Source organism: Callorhinus ursinus, unplaced genomic scaffold (assembly GCF_003265705.2).
Source record: "Callorhinus ursinus isolate GAN/ISIS: 27379988/994484 unplaced genomic scaffold, GSC_fseal_2.0 scaffold48, whole genome shotgun sequence".
NCBI lineage: Eukaryota > Metazoa > Chordata > Mammalia > Carnivora > Otariidae > Callorhinus > Callorhinus ursinus.
This window is the reverse complement of record NW_027397110.1, coordinates 8,461,823-8,485,742: the sequence shown is the minus strand read 5'-3', so window position 1 is coordinate 8,485,742 and position 23,920 is coordinate 8,461,823. Positions and strand designations below refer to the sequence as shown.

Sequence of the window (23,920 nt, the reverse complement as noted above, 5' to 3'; positions counted from 1 at the left end):
GGGACAGTACAAAGCTGAACAGAAGCAAGGAGAATGGGCACATTTTTTCTACCTGATTCTCAATGGAATACTTCCACATTTAAGTGTCTGAAAATTTTTGATTTACATTTTTAAAATTCAAACTTAATTGCATTTTTGCTAGAAAAAGTGGTCTGTGCAATATCGATTCTTTGAAATGTTAAGACTTTCTTTATAATATAATCAATTATAAAATCCATATTTTAAAAAGATGTTTTATCTACTTGATCTATCAGTAATTGAGAGAGAGATTTTAAAATCATTACTATAATGGGATATGTTTCAATTTCTTCCTGTAGTTCTACCATTTTTTGCTCTTTATACTTCGAAGTTATTTTATTCGGTATACTCACATTTAGAAATGTTATGTCTTCCTGGGGATTTAAGCCTGTTATCATTGTCCTTAATAATGCTTTTGGCTTTAAATTCTATTTATCTGACATTAATATAGCTACATCAGCTTTCTTTAGTATATGTCTGGTTTATCTTTTTCCACCCGTTTGCTTTTAATCTTTATGTGAACTTATGTGTACAGTATATATCCGGACTTCTTTTCCCCCAATCTGATAATCTCTGCCTTAAAATGAGTTTAATCCACTAATATTTATCATGATTGTTAATATATTTGGACTTATTTCTACGATTTTACCTTTTTTATTTCCATCCATCCCACTTTATCTATGCTTCTTGCTCTTTTTTTTTAAGATTTTATTTATTTGACTGAGAGAGAGAGAGAGAGAACGAGCACACAAGCAGGGGAAGCAGCAGGCAGAGGGGGAGAGAAGCAACCTCCCTGCAGAGCGGGGAGCCTAATGCGGAGCTTGATCCCAGGACCCTGAGATCATGACCTGAGTCGAAGGCAGATGCTTGATCCACTGAGCTACCCAGGAGCCCCATGCTTCTTGCTCTTTATAAACTTTTATTTTCTCATTCTATTTTTTCACTAGTTTGGAATTTATGCACGCTACTTCTCTTCTTTTGGGGTTAAACCTTTCAAGTTTATCATGCACATTTACTTTTAAAAGTTGAGGGTTGGGACACCTGGGTGGCTCAGTCAGTTAAGTGTCTGCCTTTAGCTCAGGTCATGACCCCAGAGTCCTGCGATCGAGTCCAGGATGGGGCTCCTTGCTCAGTGAGAAGCCTGCTTCTCCCTCTGCCTGCCACTCCCCTGCTTGTGCTCTCTCTCTGACAAATAAATAAAATCTTTAAAAAAAATAAAAATAAAATTAAAGTTGAGGGTCAAATAATATCCTTCCCCTTCTCTCAAAAAATATAAGGATCTTAGGCACCTGGGTGGCTCAGTCGTTAAGCGTCTGCCTTCAGCTCAGGTCATGATCCCAGGGTCCCGGGATCGAGCCCCACATCGGGCTCCCTGCTCGGCGGGAAGCCTGCTTCTCCCTCTCCCACTCCCCCTGCCTGTGTTCCCGCTCTCGCTGTCTCTCTCTGTCAAATAAATAAATAAATAAAAATCTTAAAAAAAAAAAAAAAAAGGATCTTAGAACACTGAATTCTGTAGACTCACTTCCAACTTAAATACCATGGCTACCCCCTACTTTAGTTGTTTTTCAAACTCAAAAGTTAGACATTACTATTTTACACAGAAAGTGTTTATTTTATATACAAGTTTATTATTTGTTAGTCACTCCCTCTTGCATTTCCAACCATTCTTCCGGAATGAAGGTCTCTTGGTGGTAAGCTCTTGGATTTTTATTTATCTGTAAGTGAAATATTTCACCCTTATCTCTGAATGACAGTTTTGCTGGGTACATAATCACAGGCTGTTATTTTCTCTCAGCACTTTGAAAATGCTATATCACTGTCATCTGGCCTCCACTGTAGCTGAAGAGGAAAGGTCACTGTCATTCTCCTGCAGATGTGTCCTGTATGTCTTAACACTGCTTTTGTGTTTTCTTTTTCCTTTGGACAGATCTTCTAGTTCACTAAATTAAGTTTTTTATTTCAAATTAAGTTTTTGATTTCAATGGTTTCTCTCTTTCTGTAAGTGTCCATTTTTCAAATTCAGATATGCGAGACTAATATTCTGTTTTTCAAAAGATTTTATTTATTTATTTATTTGAGAGAGAGAGCACAAGCAGGGGAGAAGCAGAGGGAGAAGCAGACTCGCCGTTGAGCAGGAAGCCCAATGTGGGGCTCGATCCCAGGACCCCGGAATCATGACCTGAGTCAAAGGCAGACATTTCACCAACTGAGCCACCCAGGTTCCCCATCATCTTTTTTTTTTTTAAGTAAAACAGTTTTAATTTTTAGAGTTTGGTTTGGCCCAAGGAGCCAGGCGATGACAGATATAACTGACATTTGAATAGCTAGATTAATTTAGAGAAGGATAAATTCAGTTTTGACGCTTTTGCTTGTGTGTATGTCTTTTTAAGACTTTATTTTTCAGAGCAATTTTAGGTTTACAACAAAATTGAGAGGGAAGTACAGAGATTTTCTTTATACCCCTCTCTGACACATGCATCACCTCCCCATATCAACACTGTGCCTATATCCCTTATTTATTTAGATATTTAAATGCATAGCTATTCTACATCATGTATCTGACCTTTCTACTATCTACAATCTTTGGGGGCTACTCATTTTTTCCTGGGTTGGTAATATGGATTGTGAGCTCATTGCCTGACTTTAATTAGTGGGAATCCTATGGACCTAACTTGTGAACTGACCTTTTTTCTTCCAGAGAAAACTACCTTGAATCACTTCAGTCCCACCTGGAGTGTCTGGGTTCAGCACAGCAAACCCAGGCTTTCCTTCCCAATGCTCCAGTCACGCCCCAAACCATTTTCTTAACTATTGACAAGTGCCCCTAAATAATTCAACTCCAACAGGCACCTGCCGTGTCCTATAGGCACCAGCTCCAAGTCACTCTGACTCTAGCTCACATGTCCTGTTCTTATTTTGTTAATTAAATTAAATTAATTAATTAATTAAAATTTTTGGAAGGCAAGATCTTTGAAGATTTCCCATGCCCCTAGTGTGGCCAGAAATGTCGTGATGGTTCATCATTTACAGCCTTTGGTTACTATGCAATAAATGAGTTTCTTGGCGCCCCTAGTAAGTCTTATCACTAGAAGTAGACTTAAAATATCTTTTAGTAAAAAAAAAATGCCTCTAGTACAATGCCATTTTTATAAAAATAAGTTCTGTCTAGTTATCCATTTTCTATATGTATATATGCACAAAAAGATGCCTGGAATTTATGCTCATCTGACATGAATTATGGCTGTTTCTGAGTGATGAGATTGGAAATGATTGATTCTTTAGTGTTTTTGAGCCTGTATTGTTTTTACAAGAATAGAGTAATTTTTTTCTGAAACAAAAATAAAAGAAGGAAAATAGGGGCACTTGGCTGGCTCAGTTGGTAAAGCCTGCAACTCTGGATCTCTTGATCTTGGGGTTGTGAGTTTGGGCCCCCCACTGAGTGTAGAGATTACTTAAAAATAAAAAAAAATAAATAAATGAATAAAAGAAGAAGGAAAAGAACCAGACTGAAAGTGAATATTCTAAGATGTTAATGGTGGTTGGTTTAGGGTGATAGAGATGAAACTACTGTTATTTTGTTATTTTCTTTATTGTACATTTGTTTATTTTAAGTTGAAAAAAATCACTGCTTGACATTCATCAGTGCAGTGTTTTAGTAGTAACTGCCATTTGTACCGTAAGCCCTGGCATCTAGACTGTGTGTGACACAGCAACCAAGTATGACTCCACATCGGCTCTGTTAGTACAAGGTTCACCGTAGGAAGTAACTGGTGTTTGTGCTTATAAAAGCATGAAAACTACTTTGAAGTTTTACTTTTGGTCCAACAGGAAACATACATGATTTTTAGGGAAATATATCCCTGATACAGAGTGCTACTACATTTAACCTAGACCAGAGTAATCCTTCTCTGATACAAGTAAAGTTCCATTGCAAAGAATAATAGTGAATAATAGCTCTTTAGTGAAAGAGCTCTTTGTGGGAGATTGGATGACCAACAAAGGTAATGCTTTGCTGGTCTGGTTGTAAGCAATGTTTCTGGTGATGGTTTTTATAATTATCACCTCTAAGGAAAGGGTGTGACACTGATGCTTACAGCTCAGAGAAGCCGAGTTTAACTGTGTACATGTAGTTTTTGTGTATTTCTGCTCTCTTGGAGGTTATAGCTAGTGATAGCTTTCAGTCTGTTTTTAAGAAAAGATGTTCAAGGGGCATCCGAGTGGCTCAGTCATTAAGTGTGTGCCTTCGGCTCAGGTCATGATCCCAGGGTCCTGGGATCGAGCCCCACATCGGGCTCCCTGCTCAAGGGAAGCCTGCTTCTCCCTCTCCCACTCCCCCTGCTTGTGTTCCCTCTCTTGCTGTGTCTCTCTGTCAAAAAAAATAAATAAAATATTTATAAATAAATAAATAAATAAATAAATAAGATGTTCAAAAAGAGTTTTGGTGAATGATGGCATCATGGAGATGAATTTGTAGTAGGAGTACATGTACATCAAACAACAATTATCATTCAATCCATCTCTTCCTTCAAACAATAAAATCACCTAAACAAAAAATTTCCCAAGCCATCTACCACAATTAAAACTTGGGGAAAACATTTAGGAATAGAAAAAAAAAAAAAAAGGAGTAGAGGTAGTAATGTGTGCATAACACCTTCTCCAAAGTACATTTTCCCCTTGCTAATTTACCACAAAGAAGCTAGGCACAGCTGTTTCAGCTCTAGATCCTAAAGCCTGGGAATCAGATTTCTAGCAATGCATTCAACTTTACATTTCAATATAACTAAATAATTTAGAGATGTCTTTAAATACCGCCTGATGGAAATGCACCTGTGTAATATCATCACTTGCCTCTCTAACTGAAATGTTAGTCGTTTTCAATTTCTTTTTCTTCTCCAATACATCATCTACTTACCCCATTTCCTCTCTATATTCTGTCTTTACACATTACCTCTCCCTCGTTTCAATAACCCTAGAGCGAGATGCTGGATTGAAACAACTGTCTCTTACAGAGCTTCCCCCCAATTCATATCGCCTTCATTTCTACACAAAGCAATAAGAATTATCTTCCACCAACAGCTGTTTTCAGTAATAAGAAAGCTAAGTTCTGTGACTAAGCTAAACATCCCTTCTGTTCTCTGAGGCCTACAGTGGTTCCTAGTTGCTAGTGGTACTGATGTGAACTCTCCAAATAGTGCTCATTATGTCCTTTATGAACTCTCAATGACCTGTCTACATTTTCCGACATATTCAAATTTATGTTTTCTATTCCATTTAGTCCGACAACCATGTATTAACATGATTAATTCGTTTCTTGTTTTCTTTACCATTATAGTAGGAACTATTTATTCTCCCGTATACTTATTCTCTCCTTCCTTAACAATAGATATTCTAACTTTAATCCGGGCATATTGGCTGTCCAGGATAAAGACTAGATTTTTCAGCCTCTCTTGCAGCTAGGAGTGACGAGTGACTAAGTGCTAAAGAATGATATGCAAGCCAACACGTTATGAGCCACTTCAATAAGTGTCTTTAAGGGGAATGAGTACTCATACTTTTTTTTCGATTTTATTTATTTATTTGGGAGAGAGAGAACACAAGCAGAGGGAAGGGCAGAGGGAGAAGCAGACTCTCCACTGAGCAGGGAGCCCGACCCAGGGCTCGATCCCAGGACCCCAGGATCATGACCTGAGCTGAAGGCAGAGAGTTAACTGACTGAGCCACCCAAGTACCCCCAGAATATTCATATTTTTAAGCTCTTCTCCTTCCTACTGGCTAGAAGTCAGATGTGATGGCTGGAGCTCAAACAGCTATCTTGGATTATGAAGTGGAAGTCACATGATGAGTCTGGTGGAGTGACAAGACAGAAAGACCCCTGGGTCCCTGACATCATGAAGAGCCGTATCGTATCAGTCCTAGAATATCTAGTTCTGGATAATTTCTAGAAGAGAGAAAAAAATCCTATTATGTTTAAGCTGTTAACATTTTTGTGGCCTCTTCTACCATCACTTCTGGGAATGCCTAATTCTAATCGATCCATCTATCTCCAAGTTTTCATTTGCTACTTCTGTCCCACTAAGAATGCTCCCCCAATTTATTTTCTTATCTCCCTCAGCACCCCCCACACACCAAATTGTCAGTTTTCTTTCTTCCTTTAAAATACAGCTTCTGGGGGCGCCTGGGTGGCTCGGTTGTTAAGCATCTGCCTTCAGCTCAGGTCATGATCCCAGGGTCCTGGGATCGAGCCCCACATTGGGCTCCCTGCTCTGCGGGAAACCTGCTTCTCCCTCTCCCACTCCCCCTGCTTGTGTTCCCTCTCTTGCTGTGTCTCTGTCAAATAAATCAATTAATTAAATAAAAAATCTTAAAAAAATACAGCTTCTGGGGTGCCTGGGTGGCTTAGTCGGCTAAGCACCACTCTTGGTTTCAGCTCAGGTCATGATCTCATGGTTGTGAGATCCAGCCCCACGTTCCCCCTCTGTGTGCACTTGCTCTCTCTCTAAAATAAATAAATCTTTGAAAATAAATAAATAAATAAATAAAATACAGCTTCAGATTCAATGCCTACATGGAAACGGTTAGTATTGCTAAGCTTAATACAATTACTCTTTTTTGAATGCAAACACACACATCTATATATCTAGTATGTGTATGTGTATATATACATAGTGATGGATAAACGAAGTTTTTATTTATTTTTATTTATTTTTAAATTTTATTTTATGTTATGTCACCATACATTACATCATTAGTTTTTGATGTAGTGTTCCATGATTCATTGTTTGCATATAACCCTCCGTGCTCCATGCAATACGCTGCCCTCCTTAATACCCATCACCGGGCTAACCCATCCCCCCAACCCCCTCCTTCTAAAAGCCTCAGTTTGTTTCTCAGAGTCTATAGTCTCTCATGGTTCATTTCCCCCACTGATTTCCCCCCCTTCATTTTTCCCTTCCTACTATCTTCTTCTTCTTTTTTTTTTTTTTTAACATATACTGTATTATTTGTTTCAGAGGTACAGGTCTGTGATTCATCAGTCTTACACAATTCACAGCACTCACCATAGCACATACCCTCCCCAGTGTCCATCACCCAGCCCCCCCATCCCTCCCACCCCCCACCACTCCAGCAACCCTCAGGTTGTTTCCTAAGATTAAGAGTTTCTTACGGTCTGTCTCACTCTCCAGTTGAAGTTTTTAAATAATTTAACAGATTTTTAACAAATTTACTAACTTTTTACACCCAAACATTCACTATTCACTTTTAAATAGTACTCTTACTATAAATTCATTTTGATGATGCCATCATTCACCAAAACTCCTTTTGAACATCTTTTTTTTTTTAAACAGGCTGAAAACCATCACTAGATATAACTTCCAAGAGCGCAGAAATACACCCAATTTGGTTACCAGTCCTGGAACAGTGTCTGGCATTTAGTTAAGTAGTCAATACATGTTTACTGATATGAAAAAAAATTAATTGTAGCAAAACTTCATTTGAAGGTAGACTGACTTTTTAAAAATAGTTAAAAGTCATTCCAAGCTCAGTTTAGTGAATAAGATGTGTCATAAAGCTATAGCAAATATCATTTGGGCTTAAAAAAAAAAAAAGCAGTGACTATAAAGCAATAAACTTGATTTCCTTGTATGAATCATAAAAATGGCTCAGAGCTGGGCTACTTCTTTGGCAATTTAAAGATTCATTTCCTAAGCTTACAGGTAAGTAAGCCAAGCTCCCTCCAGTTTGCACCTGGAGTTCCCTTTTCCCGGAATACCCCAGATATACATGGATTGTCCCCTCACTTCATTTGGGTCTCTGTCTAAATTTCCACCTCCTCCAAAAGGCCTTCCTTCACTCCCTGACCTAAAGTAAAGCCATCCTTGTCACTCTCTGTCCCCTAATACTGCATTCCTTTTATTTATAGGACTTGTTCCTAACATAATATTTTATATCTATTTTGTTTATGTATGGTTAGTAGCTGTCTCTGTCACTAGAATATTTGCTCCATGATGAAAGGGACTATGTTGGGCGCCTGGGTGGCTCAGTTGGTTAAGCGACTGCCTTTGGCTCAGGTCATGATCCTGGAGTCCCGGGATCGAGTCCCGCATCAGGCTTCCTGCTCAGCGGGGAGTCTGCTTCTCCCTCTGACCCTCCCCTCTCTCATGTGCTCTCTCTCCATCTCTCATTCTCGCTCTCTCAAATAAATAAATAAAATCTTTAAGAAAAAAAGAAAGAAAGGAAGGAAGAAAGAAAGAAAGAAAGGGACTAGGTTTTCCTCACTGCTATAGCTTCAAATTTCTGCTCGATATCCAAATTTCAAATAAATTCCATAAATGTAAGTTTAAAATGAAAGAGAAAGGAAGAGAGAAAAGCAGTGGAGGGAGAACAAGAAAGGCAACAGAGAAGTAGCAAAAGGAGTGAAGAAACTCTGGGTGAATTATAATTGGTGATTTTACTCTGTAACTCCTTTTCTGTATTAGTTTGAACCAAAGGCTTCCATGAGAAAATTTCGGAATGGGTCTCTTACCACTCCTGGAGATTTATTTCAAAATAAAATGGCTACCCTAAAGAAAGAGGTTTCACTACATTTAGAAGGATGTAGATGGCATTTGCTGTCTTTTACTGTCTTTCCATCTCTCCAGTCCACACAAGCACAAACTGAGTGAACATTTAACTCTTGACTGAGTCAGAGAAGTACTTTAGTGATTTTTAGCAGGATTGCTCCATGTTGGTATTACTATTAACATTCTTAATTTCCATACTTAACTGACATTTGGAACATCTGTTCATACTGAATACCTGCAGTTCTTTCAGGATCTTGCTTAATAGAATTACATGATAAAGCTAGGAGACAAGCCTCTGAAAATACTTTCAACTATCTGTTACTCCTGCTGTGCCCCTCACTTACAGCACCTGAAGTTTAGTTCCTTTCAAGGAACAGTGAGTCAAGTCACATTTCTTTAATGCTTTTTGCCTCCTCAAACTGTCCATTTCTTATACAAAACTTATCAACAGGGTTTGTACTGGAGAAGATAGAGCACAATGGCATTCCTTTATATTTTAGCAAATTTAATAGAAAAGATAATTTCATTTTCCTACTGACTTCCATAACATTACAAAAAAATCACTTTTTTAAAAAAAGGTTCAGTTCATATTTAAAATTTTAGGCAAAGGAAAGAGTTATATAATATGAGGCACTGTCGTCCTGTAGGAGTTTTAGAGACTTCCAGAATTGTGAGGCACATTTAAGAAAATGTTAATTTCTTGATTGGTAGGATCAAACAGCACAAAACGCACAGATACCCGGACCTTGAGTCTCACATTCCAGTTATGATTAAAATCTTAAAATGAATCATGATGCCAAATAAGTAGTCACTACTTTAATACCATTTAAGCTCAAAAATCCCGTTTTATTTGAAACCCAGATAAACTGCATTCAGAAAATAGTCATAAAATTTTCTACTATTATTCTTCATCTTTGTTTTGTACAGTACAATGTCTAACATAATAGGAATACTCATACAGTATTAATATTTCAGTACTAAAACCTAATTTTATATTTTTTAATTGTTCTTAAATGATACCTACTACACTGTAGGACAGTGTTCATTATACGTACTTTTATTATGTAGGCTTGCAACCTTAAGAAGTTTACGTTTCTTCTCTGAAGCAGGAGTTTCTGGTGTGTGGGCAGAAGCACATGCTGTTGGTGAGTTAGCTGTACCAGGTAATCTTTTAGGAAATGTCATAGAGTAGGAGGTGCGCTGTCTTGTCCGACATGCTACTTCCCTCTCTCTACGCAGCAACTGTTCATCCATCAGCAATGTTATGACTTGCTTAGACTTTTCCCGGATATAATAACCTGAAAAATACATTGAATTTGCGTAGGTAAGGAAATATTCATTGAGGTTACAATTAATTTTTATTCTAAAGAAAATTAGGGAAAAAAATGTAAGCAACGTAGCAAAGCAAAAAAATCTGTAGCAAATGTACAGGGAAAACTAAGTTTCACTGGAATTGTCAGTAAGTACTCCATTTCTTACACCCTAAGAAGAAAATAAATGTATGCTGAAATCATATCACATATGGACATGAAATTTTTCACTTTAAATATGCTATTTTCTTTTAAAAGCAATATACACTCTGCAATAAATCAAACAATACAGGCATAAAAGAGAAATGAATTAGATCTAGATATATTACCATGACACACAGCTGAAGATTTAAAGTAATAGGCATGGTATGATTCAAATTGGTAAAGCACAGAGGAAAATCAATCATTATGTATGTATAGGAGAGAGAAGTTGATAGAGAAGTACATGGGTGGGTGGGTGGGTGGATGGATGGATGGATGGATGGGGAGGCAGACGACCAGCTGGGTCCCCACATGTTAATATCTGCTACCTTAAAGGAGTACAATTGGGGTGGAACAAGAGTAGGGAGGGCCATTAGATTTTCTTTGACATAACAGCTTTTCAAAACAACTTGATGCCATTAATAGAGTGCCAGAGCACAGTCTAAGACCAGAATCCTAACGACAATGCTGTCTTTAACCATCTGTGTGACTCTGATATGTTAGGCGGTCTGTCTGTGCTTGAGTTTTCTATGTGAAAACCAGTAGAAGCATATCTGTTCAGTGTAATTTACAGATATAAAAGTATACTCACTCCAATATATGGCATTATTGTTACTATTCTCAATCCCCTCCCATGAAAAATGATAAAGGAAAACCACTTCCCTCTCCACATCTTTGGACCAACTCATATTATAACATCTCATGTTTTCCCAAGTCTTCTTTCAGAAGTAAAATGAAAAGTCCCTAAAGATCCACTACTATGTTCATTTTGGGCTCTAAGCATGATGAATTGAAATGTTAATACATCCAACTATAAATTACTAGCAGTGGAAGTAATGAGAAATGGTCAAATGTAGGGTGCATTTAGACAAAAGAGGCCAACCTGTTCTCTGCCCGTCATTTCATTAAGGACTGCTATGGACAGTGGCAGAAACCTTTGCTCAAGTTGCCGTCTTTCCCAAGATTATTTTATCTACTCTTAATCTCATTTCTTAGTCACTTCCACCTTCCAAACTTCTTGTATAACTGCTCTGAACTGTATTATTCTTGATACCCTTAATTTCCTATGAGTAATTTGTAGTCCATAAACAAAAAAGTCCCGCAGTGTTTTGGGTTACCACTCAGTGTCGCCTGATAGAAGCCTGCTGGAACTGTCAGCCCTTGGGGACGACGTGCCAGACACTACTTTTTCCCTGGAAAACTGCTGTAGCTTGGTTTGGGGAAGGGGTGAAAAACTTGTTTTTCCATTTCTAACTTCACAAAAATTCATCTCCTTCTGCTTCCTCTCTCTCCCTCTACCCTAGCCACTCTGACTGCCTTCTTCTGTAATCACACCAGGCTCTGTGTCTCCTTCAAGCTGTGTGCTAGCTGTTGCTGCCAGGGACTCTGCATGGTTAGGTCCCTAATTCATTCAAGTCTCTACTCAAATGTCACCTCCTCAGAGAAGCCTTCCTTCTGCCCACCCTCTCTAAAATAGCCCCATTCCCATCACTCTCTATTCCCTTACCTACATATGTATGTGTATATATAAATGCATATTTTTGTGTATATTTATTTGTATATATACACAATAATATATAATAATATTTTTATATATACATTTGTTTACTTGTTTACTGTTTGTTTCCTCACCTACAATACCAGTTCCATGAGGGCAGAGAGCCTCATTCACCCAGTATCTCCAAGTGTCCGGAAGAATGATTGGCACATAGGGGATACTCAATAAATCTTTACTCTGTAAATGAATTGATAAAGGAGCAAATTATCAAAAGTCTCCATTTTCTCCCTGACATAGTGCAAATGGAACCAGATGGATGAAAGATACTGAATACCAATTTACAATGTAGCTGCCTGAGAAAGTTGCCTGGCCTGAAAGAGTTTCTTGCAACACCCTTGATTACAAAAGGTCAGAACTAGAAATTATTGGACAGATGTGAATTATTTCGCTTGGAGTCTGCATGAATTGGTGGGACTTGAAAGCAGATACAAAAGTTCAAAGGTCCAAGCAGGTACATCAAGCAGAAACTCAGCCGCAGTGACAAAGCACTTCTCCCTGAAATATCAGGGCTCCTCCCTGAGGGAGCAGGTTGACAGATGGGGAAGGTCAAGCCACAGCGATTTACTTCTCACTTGAGGCTGTGTACTGCCCTGGCTACCTCCCCACCACCCTCGAGATGCTGGAGAGTAGAAACCTGGCTGTTCTAAAGCATCGAAGTTGAAAGTGAAAAAAAATCCAAGAACCCAATAAACGTGCTTCAAGGATGAGTTAAATAATAACAATAGTACTAACAAGATGGCATCTCCACCTTACTAAGGCAGAATTGTACCGGAATAGAACACATGTAGGAAGTAACCCTTTGTGTCTGGGAGGGAGAAAGAAAAAGGGGGGAAGAAGGTGGGAGGGAGAGGGAGAGGACAGACAAAGGGAGGGAGGAAACATGGATTCTCTGAAATGAGAAATCAAACTGTGAACCAGATCAATACCCAAAGATATATCAAGACGTAAAGCTTGTGACTGAGGTGAAGGGTAAAGTAAAAATAAAGCTATATTCTGTTTTAATTAGGATCTTTGGGTTTTAAGTGACAGAAACTCAAATGGAACTGGCCATGGGAAAACCAGGGGTTGTGAAGCTGGGCCTCAAGTACAAAAGAGGCAGAGACTGGAGAACTACCAGGATTCCCTTTCCCTCTCCCAGCCCTTCTTTCCTTTGTGTAATACCTTCATTCTCTCCTCCTGCACACTGGCTTCCTCCATCTGAATGTGGACATGGCCACAGACAGCTCATGCCTCACACTCTGCCACTGAGAAGCCTCCCTCTTCCTTCATTCAAGTTGGAAAAACCCAGGAGAATGACTTGGCTTGGCCCAGCTTGAAAGTCACACGCCCATCCCCTTGGCCAGAGGGTGGTATGCTCCCATCAGCAACCCCCATCAGAAAGGCCCAGTGGAGGGGAGAGTCAACAGGATAAAAAAATGAACGAACAGAAAGCCAACTTGAGGAGGCATCCCCAACTCAGACAACGGACAAGGACATACAAATTACTAGAGCAACTATGTGCCAGACCAATACCCAAGATACTCACTTATTCACTTAGGCAGTCATTTGATCATTTCTTGAACACGTAAGTCAGGAATTGTTCTAGAAGCACAAGTGAGGAAAAAATAGACGAGATTCCCCAAACAAGATAATTTCAGATAAAAATAAATGCTCTGAAGGAAATAAAGAACAGTGAGGTGCTAAACATCAAGTTGTGGTGCAGTGAAGAAAAGTTGTATCACCTGCATCTTGAACAGCAAGAAAAAGCCAGCCCTGCAGACATCCAGGCAGAGGGACCAGCTTGGACTTCACTTCTTCAGGAAGCCTCCTGCTAAGAGAGAGCAAGCCCCTCCCGGCTCGCCCTGCGCATACGTGCTCAGGCCTGGTTTCCACACTCTTCAGGCACCTGCACTTGTCTCTTACAGCACTTCCACAGCCTGTAATTGCTTATTGATTTGATAAGTGTCTTCTTCCTCCATTACAGCATAACATCCATGAAGGCCAGAATTATACCTGTTTGCTTAAGAGTTACTTCAGAAATGTCTGTTAAATAAATGAAGGAACATGCTGAGGAAAAATGTCCCAAATGCTGGGGAGGAGTGTCTGTAAATGCATAAATGAGCATCATGTAAAGGGATCTGGAAATACGGTAAATTCACAGATGTTGGGCAATGAGATGCGCCAGCAGCAAAGACACACACCAGACTTCTAGAAAAACATGTACTAGGCTTGAAACTGTGGTCATAAAATATCTAACACCCCTCCCTCCATACCTGACCCACTAACCAATCAAAATTTCTTCCTCTTCTTATATTCCTTTCTCAATGAATTTTATCTCCATTCTAAGCCTGAAATATGAACGTTCACCTTCCCACACTCAGTACCCCATGTCTACTGATGGTACCAACTAGGTACCTTCTAACACATCCTCTCTTCTCCATCTCCCTTAGTTCAGGCCCAGCTCATATCTTGCTTGTGGAGTTCTGAATTGTTTACTTATCTCAAGTCTCCCTTACCCTCTATCCTCCACAATGTCTCTGAAGGTGAGGGTGGGCGTAGGGAGGGAGGGGAAGAGTATCCCCAACAGTGTTATTTTCAAGTTAAAAAAAACCTTCAGTCAAGCTGGCCCAGTAAGTTCATGCTTCAAAGTACCCCTCTGCTCTGCTCCAAATACACAGCAATAATAGACATTACCAGTCTCAAAAACAAGATAAAAACCTCCACAAACCAGAAATGTATGAGAAATGAAAAGGTGATGAGCAGGGCTGAAGCCCCGGGGCTGCTGGGCTCTTGATCTAGCAGCCAGGAGCTCAGCTCCTCAGGTGTTAGGGAACCAGAGCTGGTCTCACTCTTTGATGTTAGGGGGTATTCGTGTTTGTGAGAAAAGACTGAGAAGAAAAGAAAAAGAAAGGAAAAAAAACCAGCTGCTAATTGCTTCCTGGGCTGTCACATATTTGTAGCTGTGGGTCCGGAAGCCAGGAGACAGGAGTGCAGCCTTAAGGCTGGGAACTAAACCGGGCCACCCCCCGCCTCTGTGACTGCATCTAAGACACTCTGGTTCTATCACAGGGCATGAGCCCTGAGATGCCTTTGTAAGGGCTATACTGGAGCCTCTAAGGACCTGGATGGCAAGAACTGAAAACCAACATAAGAGGGTGAACATAGATGATGGAGGAAGACTCTCCCAGTCAAAATAAGATAGAAGACTAACATTCCAACATAGTTTTTTACAAAAAATCTAATGCTTATGAAAGATGGCTGATAAAAGCAGCAATCAAAACACAACTTCACTCCAAATGAAATCAATGTTCTATAGGATATGCTGTAAGATCTTCTATAAATCAATATTCTATATTGTTAGATTTTAAAATTGTTTACATATTAAAAATCCAAGAACCCAGATTTTTATTTTTATGTATTTATGCATTTACTTATGTATGTATGTATGTATTTGAGAGGGAAAGAAAGATCACGCATGCATGAAGCAGGCGTGGAGGGGTGGAGGGGCAGAGGGAGAAGGAAAGACAAAATCCCAAGCAGGTACCATGCCCAGCGTGAGCCCGATGTGGCACTTGATCTCAAGACCCTGAAATCATAACCTGAGCTGAAATCAAGAGTCAGACGTTTAACCACCTGAGCCACCCAGCCGCCTCCTAAACAAAGATTTTTTAGTAAATGCGATTAAGAGAGGTTAATACAGGAATCATATCCACAACAAGAAATATGAGATTGTGAAACAAAACAAAAATAGGCAGAAATGAAATAAAAATAGATGGATATGAAAAGAGCCAATTAAAAATCCTAGAAATGAAAACTATAGTCAGTGGGATTAAAAAGAAAAAAACCCTCCACATCCAAGATAAACTCCAGAATTTAACAGTTGGAGAGATAATCAAAGAATAGTTGGTAATTGAAGAAGAGTATTAAGGAATTCTTCCAAAATACAACGCAGAGAGGCAACAAGATTAAAAAGATTAATTAAAAGTCATAAAGGACAGATTCCAAGGCCCCGTACTCACTTAGAAGAAGTTTCAAAAGAAGAAAATTATGGTAATCACAAAAAAGCAATATTCAGAGCAAAAGGGGCTGGAAATTTTACAGAAAAGACATGAATCCTTACATCAGAAATGATCTCCAAAGACTAAACAGGATAAATAAAAATAAACCTAGATGTAGAAACACTGTAGAAAAACAGAAGAACATTTAGGATAATGAGAAGCTCTTAAAACCTACCAATGAAAAAAAAATTTAAAAAGTTACCAAGCCCAACTTCGGACCTACAGTAGCCCACTAGTCAGCTGTTCAGCCAGCAAACATGTATTTGGCATCTCCACCAAACCGGGTGAAGAAACAGAGAAACCAGTAAAGTAACTTCAGCTCTCTAAACCCTGCAGTCCAGTGAAGGAGACTGACATGTACTTGGGTCATACAGCAGCGTGCTTCAACAGATGTGTGGGCAAGGTGCATCGGATGAGCAGAAACTGTGGAAACAGGGCAAAGCCCTTCCTAGGGAATGGTTGCACTGAGCGTTATTTGGACATGAACATACATTGCAGGAAATAAAAGTAATAAAAGTAAAAATATGCCAAGGATTAATAGTATTAGTCAATACTGACTGATGACTTACTAGGTGCCTGACTTTCAGACATTATCTCCAGTCCTCACTAAGTCCATTTTGCAGATGAGAAGAGTAAGTTTAGGGGGAGTAAAAAAATTTCCCAAAGTCATAAAGTTAATAATAAGCTAGAAAGTAGAGACTAGCTCTATATAGAAAGACCACAATATAGACTTTAATTTCTTTGACTGAATTTAGCATACAAATGTAAGCTTTTTCATTTGATGAGAACCTTGAGAAGAGAATGATTGTGTTGACACAGCACCAAGGTGCTAAACTGGTTATTCTCCCTTGTTTGTTTACCGTACTCTGCTGTCCACGTGTGTACAATGTGTGAAGAGGAACGTGGGAAGACTGGCTGGACTAGCATATTTAAGTTTAAATAGAATCACGGTTTGTTTCTTGCTGTTGTGTTGACCAATGACGATATTTGTTCAAAGGAGCAAAAGGTGATCCAAAATATTCAACTGTTTTAGGTATAAAGATTTTGTTTGAACTCGCAGTAATATAACTTTTAAGTAACTTTTAACAATAACAGAACAGGCTTATGATGACCCATAGCCTGTATGTTTGTTTAAAGGAAATTCATGTGTTCATCAAAACTATAAGAATGTTTGTTACAGGAGCTCACATTTGTTCAGCAGCTTTGTGTTAATTAACCCACCTCTCTGAAAATGAGCACATCTACCTCACACTAATGAATCCACCCACCACCAACCATCTCGCGCTAATGAATCCACCCACCACCATCCATGGGGGCAGGGGGTCTGTTAAAGAATTCTGACTACTGCCATAGAGAGAAAATCAAGTCTGATGCACCGGGAAGCTAGATTCTTCCCACAGTGCTTACTTAGCCACTACCCCACACGCCTGGGAACTGCCTGCCTCACACTGCCCTCCCGCCCCCTCCCACCACCTTCTGTCCCTCCTGTAAAAGAAGGGATATCCTCAGATTTCAGTTATTCAACTTTTAGTGTCTTAACACAGCTAACCAAAATCTAAAGCAACTCTTTTACACTTTTAAATATTTTCTTTTTCTTGAACTCACTCTTTCCAGATATCTTGGCTCTGTTTAATTTATTATAGTCACCTTGAAAGGGAAATTCCAATCATTCCTTTTTTCTCCTACTTGCCCACTTCCCCTCTTTCTCTAAACCCTTTCATTGCCCAAATACCTGGTATTTTCTCCCCTTCTGTGAGAACCTGAATTCAAAAAACAACCTCCTCCTCCTCCTCAAAATATATGTAAATATATAAATGTATATTATATTGTAAATGTAAATATATAAATATATAAATGAATCACATCTTCCAGAGTCTTTGCTTTTTACATTTTGGTTTGTATCTCTTAACTCTGGCTTACAAGGCTTACTTCCTACTCTAAGGCATTCAGACTTCAGTGAGCAAATGGGTAAGGCCAATCCTGGAGGCAGAGAGGTAGGGTGTACAAAATCAGCCATGGATATAAGTGTGAAGCATCTAATTCCCCAAATTAGATGACTGATAATGATGGTGGAAAACTAAAATGGCAGTAATATCACCAGTGCATACTAAGTTACTTCTAGTAAAACTGCTTAACATAACCTTTTTTAATACAGATTTTATTTACTTTATTTGAGAGAGAGTGAGCAAGAGAGAGAGAAGGAGCAGGGGGGAGAGGGAGAAGCAGACTCTCCGCTGAACAGGGAGCCCAATGTGGGGCTCAATCCCAGGACCCTGGGATCATGACCTGAGTGGAAGGCAGATGCCTAACCGACTGAGCCACCCTGGCGCCCCGACATAACTTTAACAACACTGAAAATTTGTACCTTTTTTTTCTTTTAAGATTTTATTTATTTGACAGAGAGCACAAGCAGGGAGAGTGGAAGGCAGAGGGAGAGGGAGAAGCAGGCTCCCCGTGGAGCAGGGAGCCCAACGTGGGGCTCGATCCCAGACCTGAGCCGAAGGCAGTCGCTTAACCGACTAAGCCACCCAGGCGCCCGAAAATGTGTACCTTTTAAAAAAAAAAAATCTACTTTTAATTTAAATATGAGTGTATGTACATATAAAATGGCCCATTTAAACAAAATTAACTGCAATCTCATGACTTACCTAATTGAGAATAAAGTAATACATAAATCTACAATGCACACATTTCCAAGAACCTGAATTGGTTTTATAAAAAGAATACCACAATTTGTATAAATAAATAATTTAATGGAATGAAGCATTCAACTGGGTATTTTTCAGACAATTTTAATTAAGTTCACTCTAGTAGTTCAGTGAAACTTTGTTAGGATATTTTTAAAAACTCAATTAGGAGAGGCTGTGTAGCATAATAATAGAATAGGACTAAATAGTATTAAGATATATGAACTTTAATCATGTTCAGTCATCAATTCGCTGTGCAACCTTACCTAAATAATTAATTCTGTCTGAGTGTTAGCTCCTCATCTCTGTAAGAGAGATAACACATATCCTTCATTCCTTTAAGATGTTGTAAGGCTCAAATGAGATACCAAACATGAAAATGCTCTATTATTAAAATCTAATAACTCAAACAACTAAGATACCTCATGGAAAAGAATGAACTTTACTTCTACCTCACAATATACACAGAAGTTAATTCTAGATCAATCACAGACCTAGCTAAAACTGTAAGATGTTTGGAAGAAAACATAAGAGAATTCCTTCATGGCCTTGGGGTAGGCAAGTTTCTCAGACAAGATACAAAAGCATTCAGCCATAAAGGGAAAAAACACTGCACTTCATCAAAAGACATTTAGAAAGTGAAAAGACAAGCCACAAACTTGGGAGAAAATACTTGTAATCTATATATCTGACAAAGGACTCATATCCAAAATGTATAAAGAAACCTTATTAAATCAAAAATAAGCAAAGAAAATTAAAAATTGATAATAGGCAAAATGCTTGAATAGGGCGAAGATGCTCATATGTCCACAAATCATACAAAAAGATGCTCAACAACTCTTCAGGGAAATGGAGATTGAAACAACGCCATATACCCATCAGATTGGTAAAATAAAAAAGGAATAACAGTATTTAAGTACTAACAAAGATGTGGAGCAACAAACTCTCAAACACTGCTGGTGGAAGTACGAAATGGTAAAAACCACTTTAGAAGAATGAATATACACCTGCTCTATGACCCAGAAATGCCTCTCCTAAGCATACGCCCAACAGAACTGAATATGTATGGCCACAAAAGGACTTACATAAGAATGTTCATAATAGCTTTATTCATAATAGCCAAGAACTATACACACAACAAATGCCCATCAACAGAAGATGGGCAAACAAACTGTGAGATGTTCATATAATGGAATAGGACTCACCAATAAATAGGATACTACTGATATATGCAACAACATACAGGAGTCTCAAAATCATTAGTGGAGATAAAGGAGCCAGAGGCAAAAGAATACATATGTTTCCATCTGTGTGAATTTCAAGAACAAACACAACTAATTTATGCAGCAGAAGAAATTAGAATAGCAGTTGCCTCTAGGAAGGAGGGAGAATTGACTAGAAAGGGGGATAAAGGAACTTTCTGGGATGATGGAGATGTTCTTTATCTTGTTATGGGTGATTGGTTATGCTTACCAACATTCATCAAATTGTACACTTAAGATCTGCACATTTTATAGTATATAAACTCTATCAAAATAAAGCACTGTTAACATTAAAAATCTATTTTAAAAAGTAATTTATAGTAAAGAGATGGAAATTTTATGGTTAAAGGAGTCAACTTTGACATTTATATTTTTTATATTCCTAAGAGAAAGTCAATTGCTATAAATCCACTAAAAGTATAAAAGTATTAAGGTATTAGTCATCCATTCATCTAATATCTATTGAGTGATCCTACTCCCAGGCAATGTAGTAAGTGCTAGGGATGATGTTCTTGCCCTTTAGAAATTCAGTTGTGCAAGAGATATGGGCATGTATATGAATGTGCTCTGACAGAGGCATGACAGAGGTCTAGAGATGCTGTGCACATAAGGGAGAGAATGTCAAGGAGATTCGGGACTATCAGTTGGAGACCTGAATCACCTGTAGGAACATGGCACCCTTTCTGATGAGTTTGAATCTAACTTGTAATGGGCCCTAAAACTGAGATAAAAGAAACGGGCCCAGCCATGCCAACTGCATCTAGCTATTTGTCCAAGACCACAAAATTAGTTAGATTTGAGTGAAGGGTATTTTAAGCCATGACTGCCGCAAGTAAAGAGTATTAAGTATACATGTCTTGTACCATCTTTGGCCTAAAATAACTCCGAAACAGATGAAAAAAAGGATAAACTTCTCAGTTCCTGTCCCAGATTAATGAACACAACTAGTTCAGTTCTCAGGTCCTTCCTGTGTGCTCCATCCTGCTATATATAACTAGTTAAACGCTTGGTCAAGTCTGGAGACGTGACACATGTTGACAGCGTGCAGCAGAAGAATGAACAGCACGAGCAGAATGGGGATAACATCATTCATTCATTCAATCATTCATTCAACAATATAGTATTAAGAACATGGATTCTAGAGTCAAAACGTCTAGTTAATAATCTTGGCTCTGCCACTAACTAACAGTGTGAACTAGCTATTCAACCTCTTTGTATCTTACTTTCCTCATCAGTAAAATGGGGCCAATACTGCAACCTGTCTCAAAGGGTTATTATGAAGATTAAATGAGTTAATACGTACAAAGTGTTTAGAAGAGTCTTTGTCATGTAGTTAAATGCTATAGACTTGTTTGCTAATATAGGGGGTCCAAAAAGTTGGGGAATACAGAATAAACTTATTCTTAAACAGTATGTTGGTTACATTTTAAATTAATATGTTCAATGTTTTTCTATAGATTCTAGACACTGTTTCAGGTAAAGTACCTCTAAATTTAAAGCAATGTGTTCAATTGTCAACCTAAAAAAACCCCAAAACTATAATACAATAGAGTGTCCCCAAGATCTGGAAACATAATGAAAGTCATGTATTTATTGTAAATTTTTTCAGTTTAATAATTAGACTCATTGCTTTAAATTTACTTTATCTGAAAAGCTGTCTGGAGGTTGAAGAAAAGCATACTGAGAATCTTATTTGAAATGTTAACTAACAAACTATTTGAAAACAAGTTTCTCCTGTTCTCCAAGTTTTCTGAATTGTTTTCTCAACTTTTCCCCCCTATAATACGGTTGCCTCCCCTTAGCCGTAGGGAATACTTTCCAAGACCCCTAGTGGATACCTGAAACTGTGGGTAGTATCAAACCCTATGTGTGTTTTTTTCCTACACATGTGTACCTACAATGAAGTTTAATTTCTGAATTAAGCACAGTAACAGATTAACAACAATAAAATAGAACAATTATAACAATATACCATAATAAAAGTTATGATAGAATGGGGTCTCTCTCTCAGAATATCTTATTGTACTCTACTCACCTTTCTTCGTGTGATGATGTGAGATAATACAGTGTCTATGTGATGAGATGAAATGAAGCAAATGGTGCAGGCATTGTGATATGGCACTAGGCCTTACCAACCTTCTGAACAATATGTCAGAAGGTGGATCATCTGCTTCTGGACCACGGTGGACCACAGGTAACTGAAACTGTGGAAATCGAAACCACAGATAAGGGGAGACGACTGTAATACTTCTATTAATTACTGGGCAGGCACTGTGTGATAGGCACTGTTGTAATGTTGGCGACAGAACATGGACAAAGCAGACATAAAATAACCCTGCCCTCGTGAAACTTACATTCTAGTAGGAAGAGATAGAAAACAAATAAATAATAAAATAAAATGTGCCCTATGTCAGAGAAGAAAAACTATGAAGAAAAATAAAGCAGAAGGTGGCTAGGGTGTATCAGTGCAAAGAGAGGGATAGGGCTGATTATTCATAAATAGGGTAGATATAAAGGGCCTCTCTAATAAGATGACTTTCCCAGCAGAGAGCTGAAGTATGTGAGAAAGCAGTGCAGGTATCTGGGGATAAGCACTCTAGGCAGAGTAAAAACCAATCAAGGAAACAAACAAACAAAAAGATCTTTTTTCTATAATTTCTTCTGCTTTTATCTTTTTTGTCTCTTCTTCTTCTTTTTTATTTTCTTTGTCTCTTCTTGATAACCTGTATCTCAGGTAGGATCCAGCTATAGATTACTTGGATCACTGCAATTTCTCTCTCATTAATTTCTCAGTATAAACTTCACTCTCTTTTTTTCTTTTCTGATCCAAGATCACAAAAGAAAGATCATTCTTATTGAGTAGTTTTTCAATGATCACATTTCTTACTTCAAGCCTCCTGCTTTTTTGACTTCTACTCAATAAAAATTTACTGATGTCTAGTATGTACCAAGGCCTGATGGTAAAAAGATGATTTATCATATGACATAAACCATTCAGAATCTAGTCAAGGATATACCTGTACACATATACGTATATGTATACACACATGCACACATATATAACATACACATATACATCAAATGGATATACTGTAAAAATCACGCACTGATATTATTAATGAAGTGCTGCAGCTCTTAATTCTGCCCAGTGAGGAAAAGAAGAGATGGTTGGAGATATAGAGGAAAAGTCCTCTGAGCTAGGACTTGATGACTAAGTAGGAACTCAACAAACAAATAGCAAGAAACGACTATTATAAGGAAGAAGAAACATCTTAAGCATCAGCACAGAGAAGTGGAAGCAAATAATACATTAGTAATGCTAGATGTAATGTATTAGATTGAAGACTAAGGAAATAAGAGTAGAAAGGTCAATTGGGAATATGCTAAGGAGCCTGACTTAAACCTGAAAGCCAGTGGTTCCCAAATTATTTTGACCGCATACCCGATCAGTAACAAATTTTTGTGCATGCATCCACCCCCAATATATATATATACATTTGCTTATGAATAAATTAAATTATGCCAAGAGCTACTATTCTAATAAGTTACACTCATTAGAAAACAAACACAAAAAGATAAATGCATAAAAGATAAAAATGAAATAAGTAATATTATTCTTGTCCTCTTGGTGCTACCAAATCATCAGGAGTATTTACAAAGTCCAAGATACTGTACTTGCGCTTACTTCTTTGATCCTAAGCTCAACTGTTAGGAAATCTGAAAGACCTTTATGATAGTGAGTTTAAGCATATCCAAATATACCATACTTTGTACATATAAAAGGTATAAATGCATAAATAAGCTTGTTTATAATTTCATACTTATCTATTTTATCTCTCAAAATAGCTCATAAACTCTTTTTTTAAAAAGATTTTATTTATTTATTTGAGAGAGAGAGAATGAGAGATAGAGAGCACGAGAGGGAAGAGGGTCAGAGGGAGAAGCAGACTCCCTGCTGAGCAGGGAGCCCGATGTGGGACTCGATCCCGGGACTCCAGGATCATGACCTGAGCTGAAGGCAGTCGCTCAACCAACTGAGCCACCCAGGCACCCAATAGCTCATAAACTCTTTAGAGCAGGGGCTGATCCTCTCTTTCCACTTAAAAATCATCAAAGTACTTAGTACAGTGATAAAATAGCTGCTCTGTAAAGTAAAAAAAATGATTATATTCCATTCACTATCATCCAAAATATTACGCCTTTTTTTAAAACCTAATTCTTGGGGATGCAAAATCTTAAGAGTATTTTATTTTAATTTTTTTTAGATTTTATTTATTTATTTGAGA

General features: G+C 38.2%; 1 protein-coding gene across 6 annotated transcripts in view; it reads right to left on the bottom strand.

Moving 5' to 3' along the window:
* Positions 1 to 23,920, bottom strand: part of ENTHD1 (ENTH domain containing 1) — a 174,443-nt gene that overhangs the window by 76,485 nt on the left and 74,038 nt on the right. For all 6 annotated transcript variants that reach the window (XM_073882745.1, XM_073882746.1, XM_073882749.1 and 3 more), the window contains one exon: positions 9,635 to 9,877. In XM_073882745.1, coding sequence (XP_073738846.1) covers positions 9,635 to 9,877 — 243 coding nt within the window. The remainder of the gene's footprint in view (positions 1 to 9,634; positions 9,878 to 23,920) is intronic.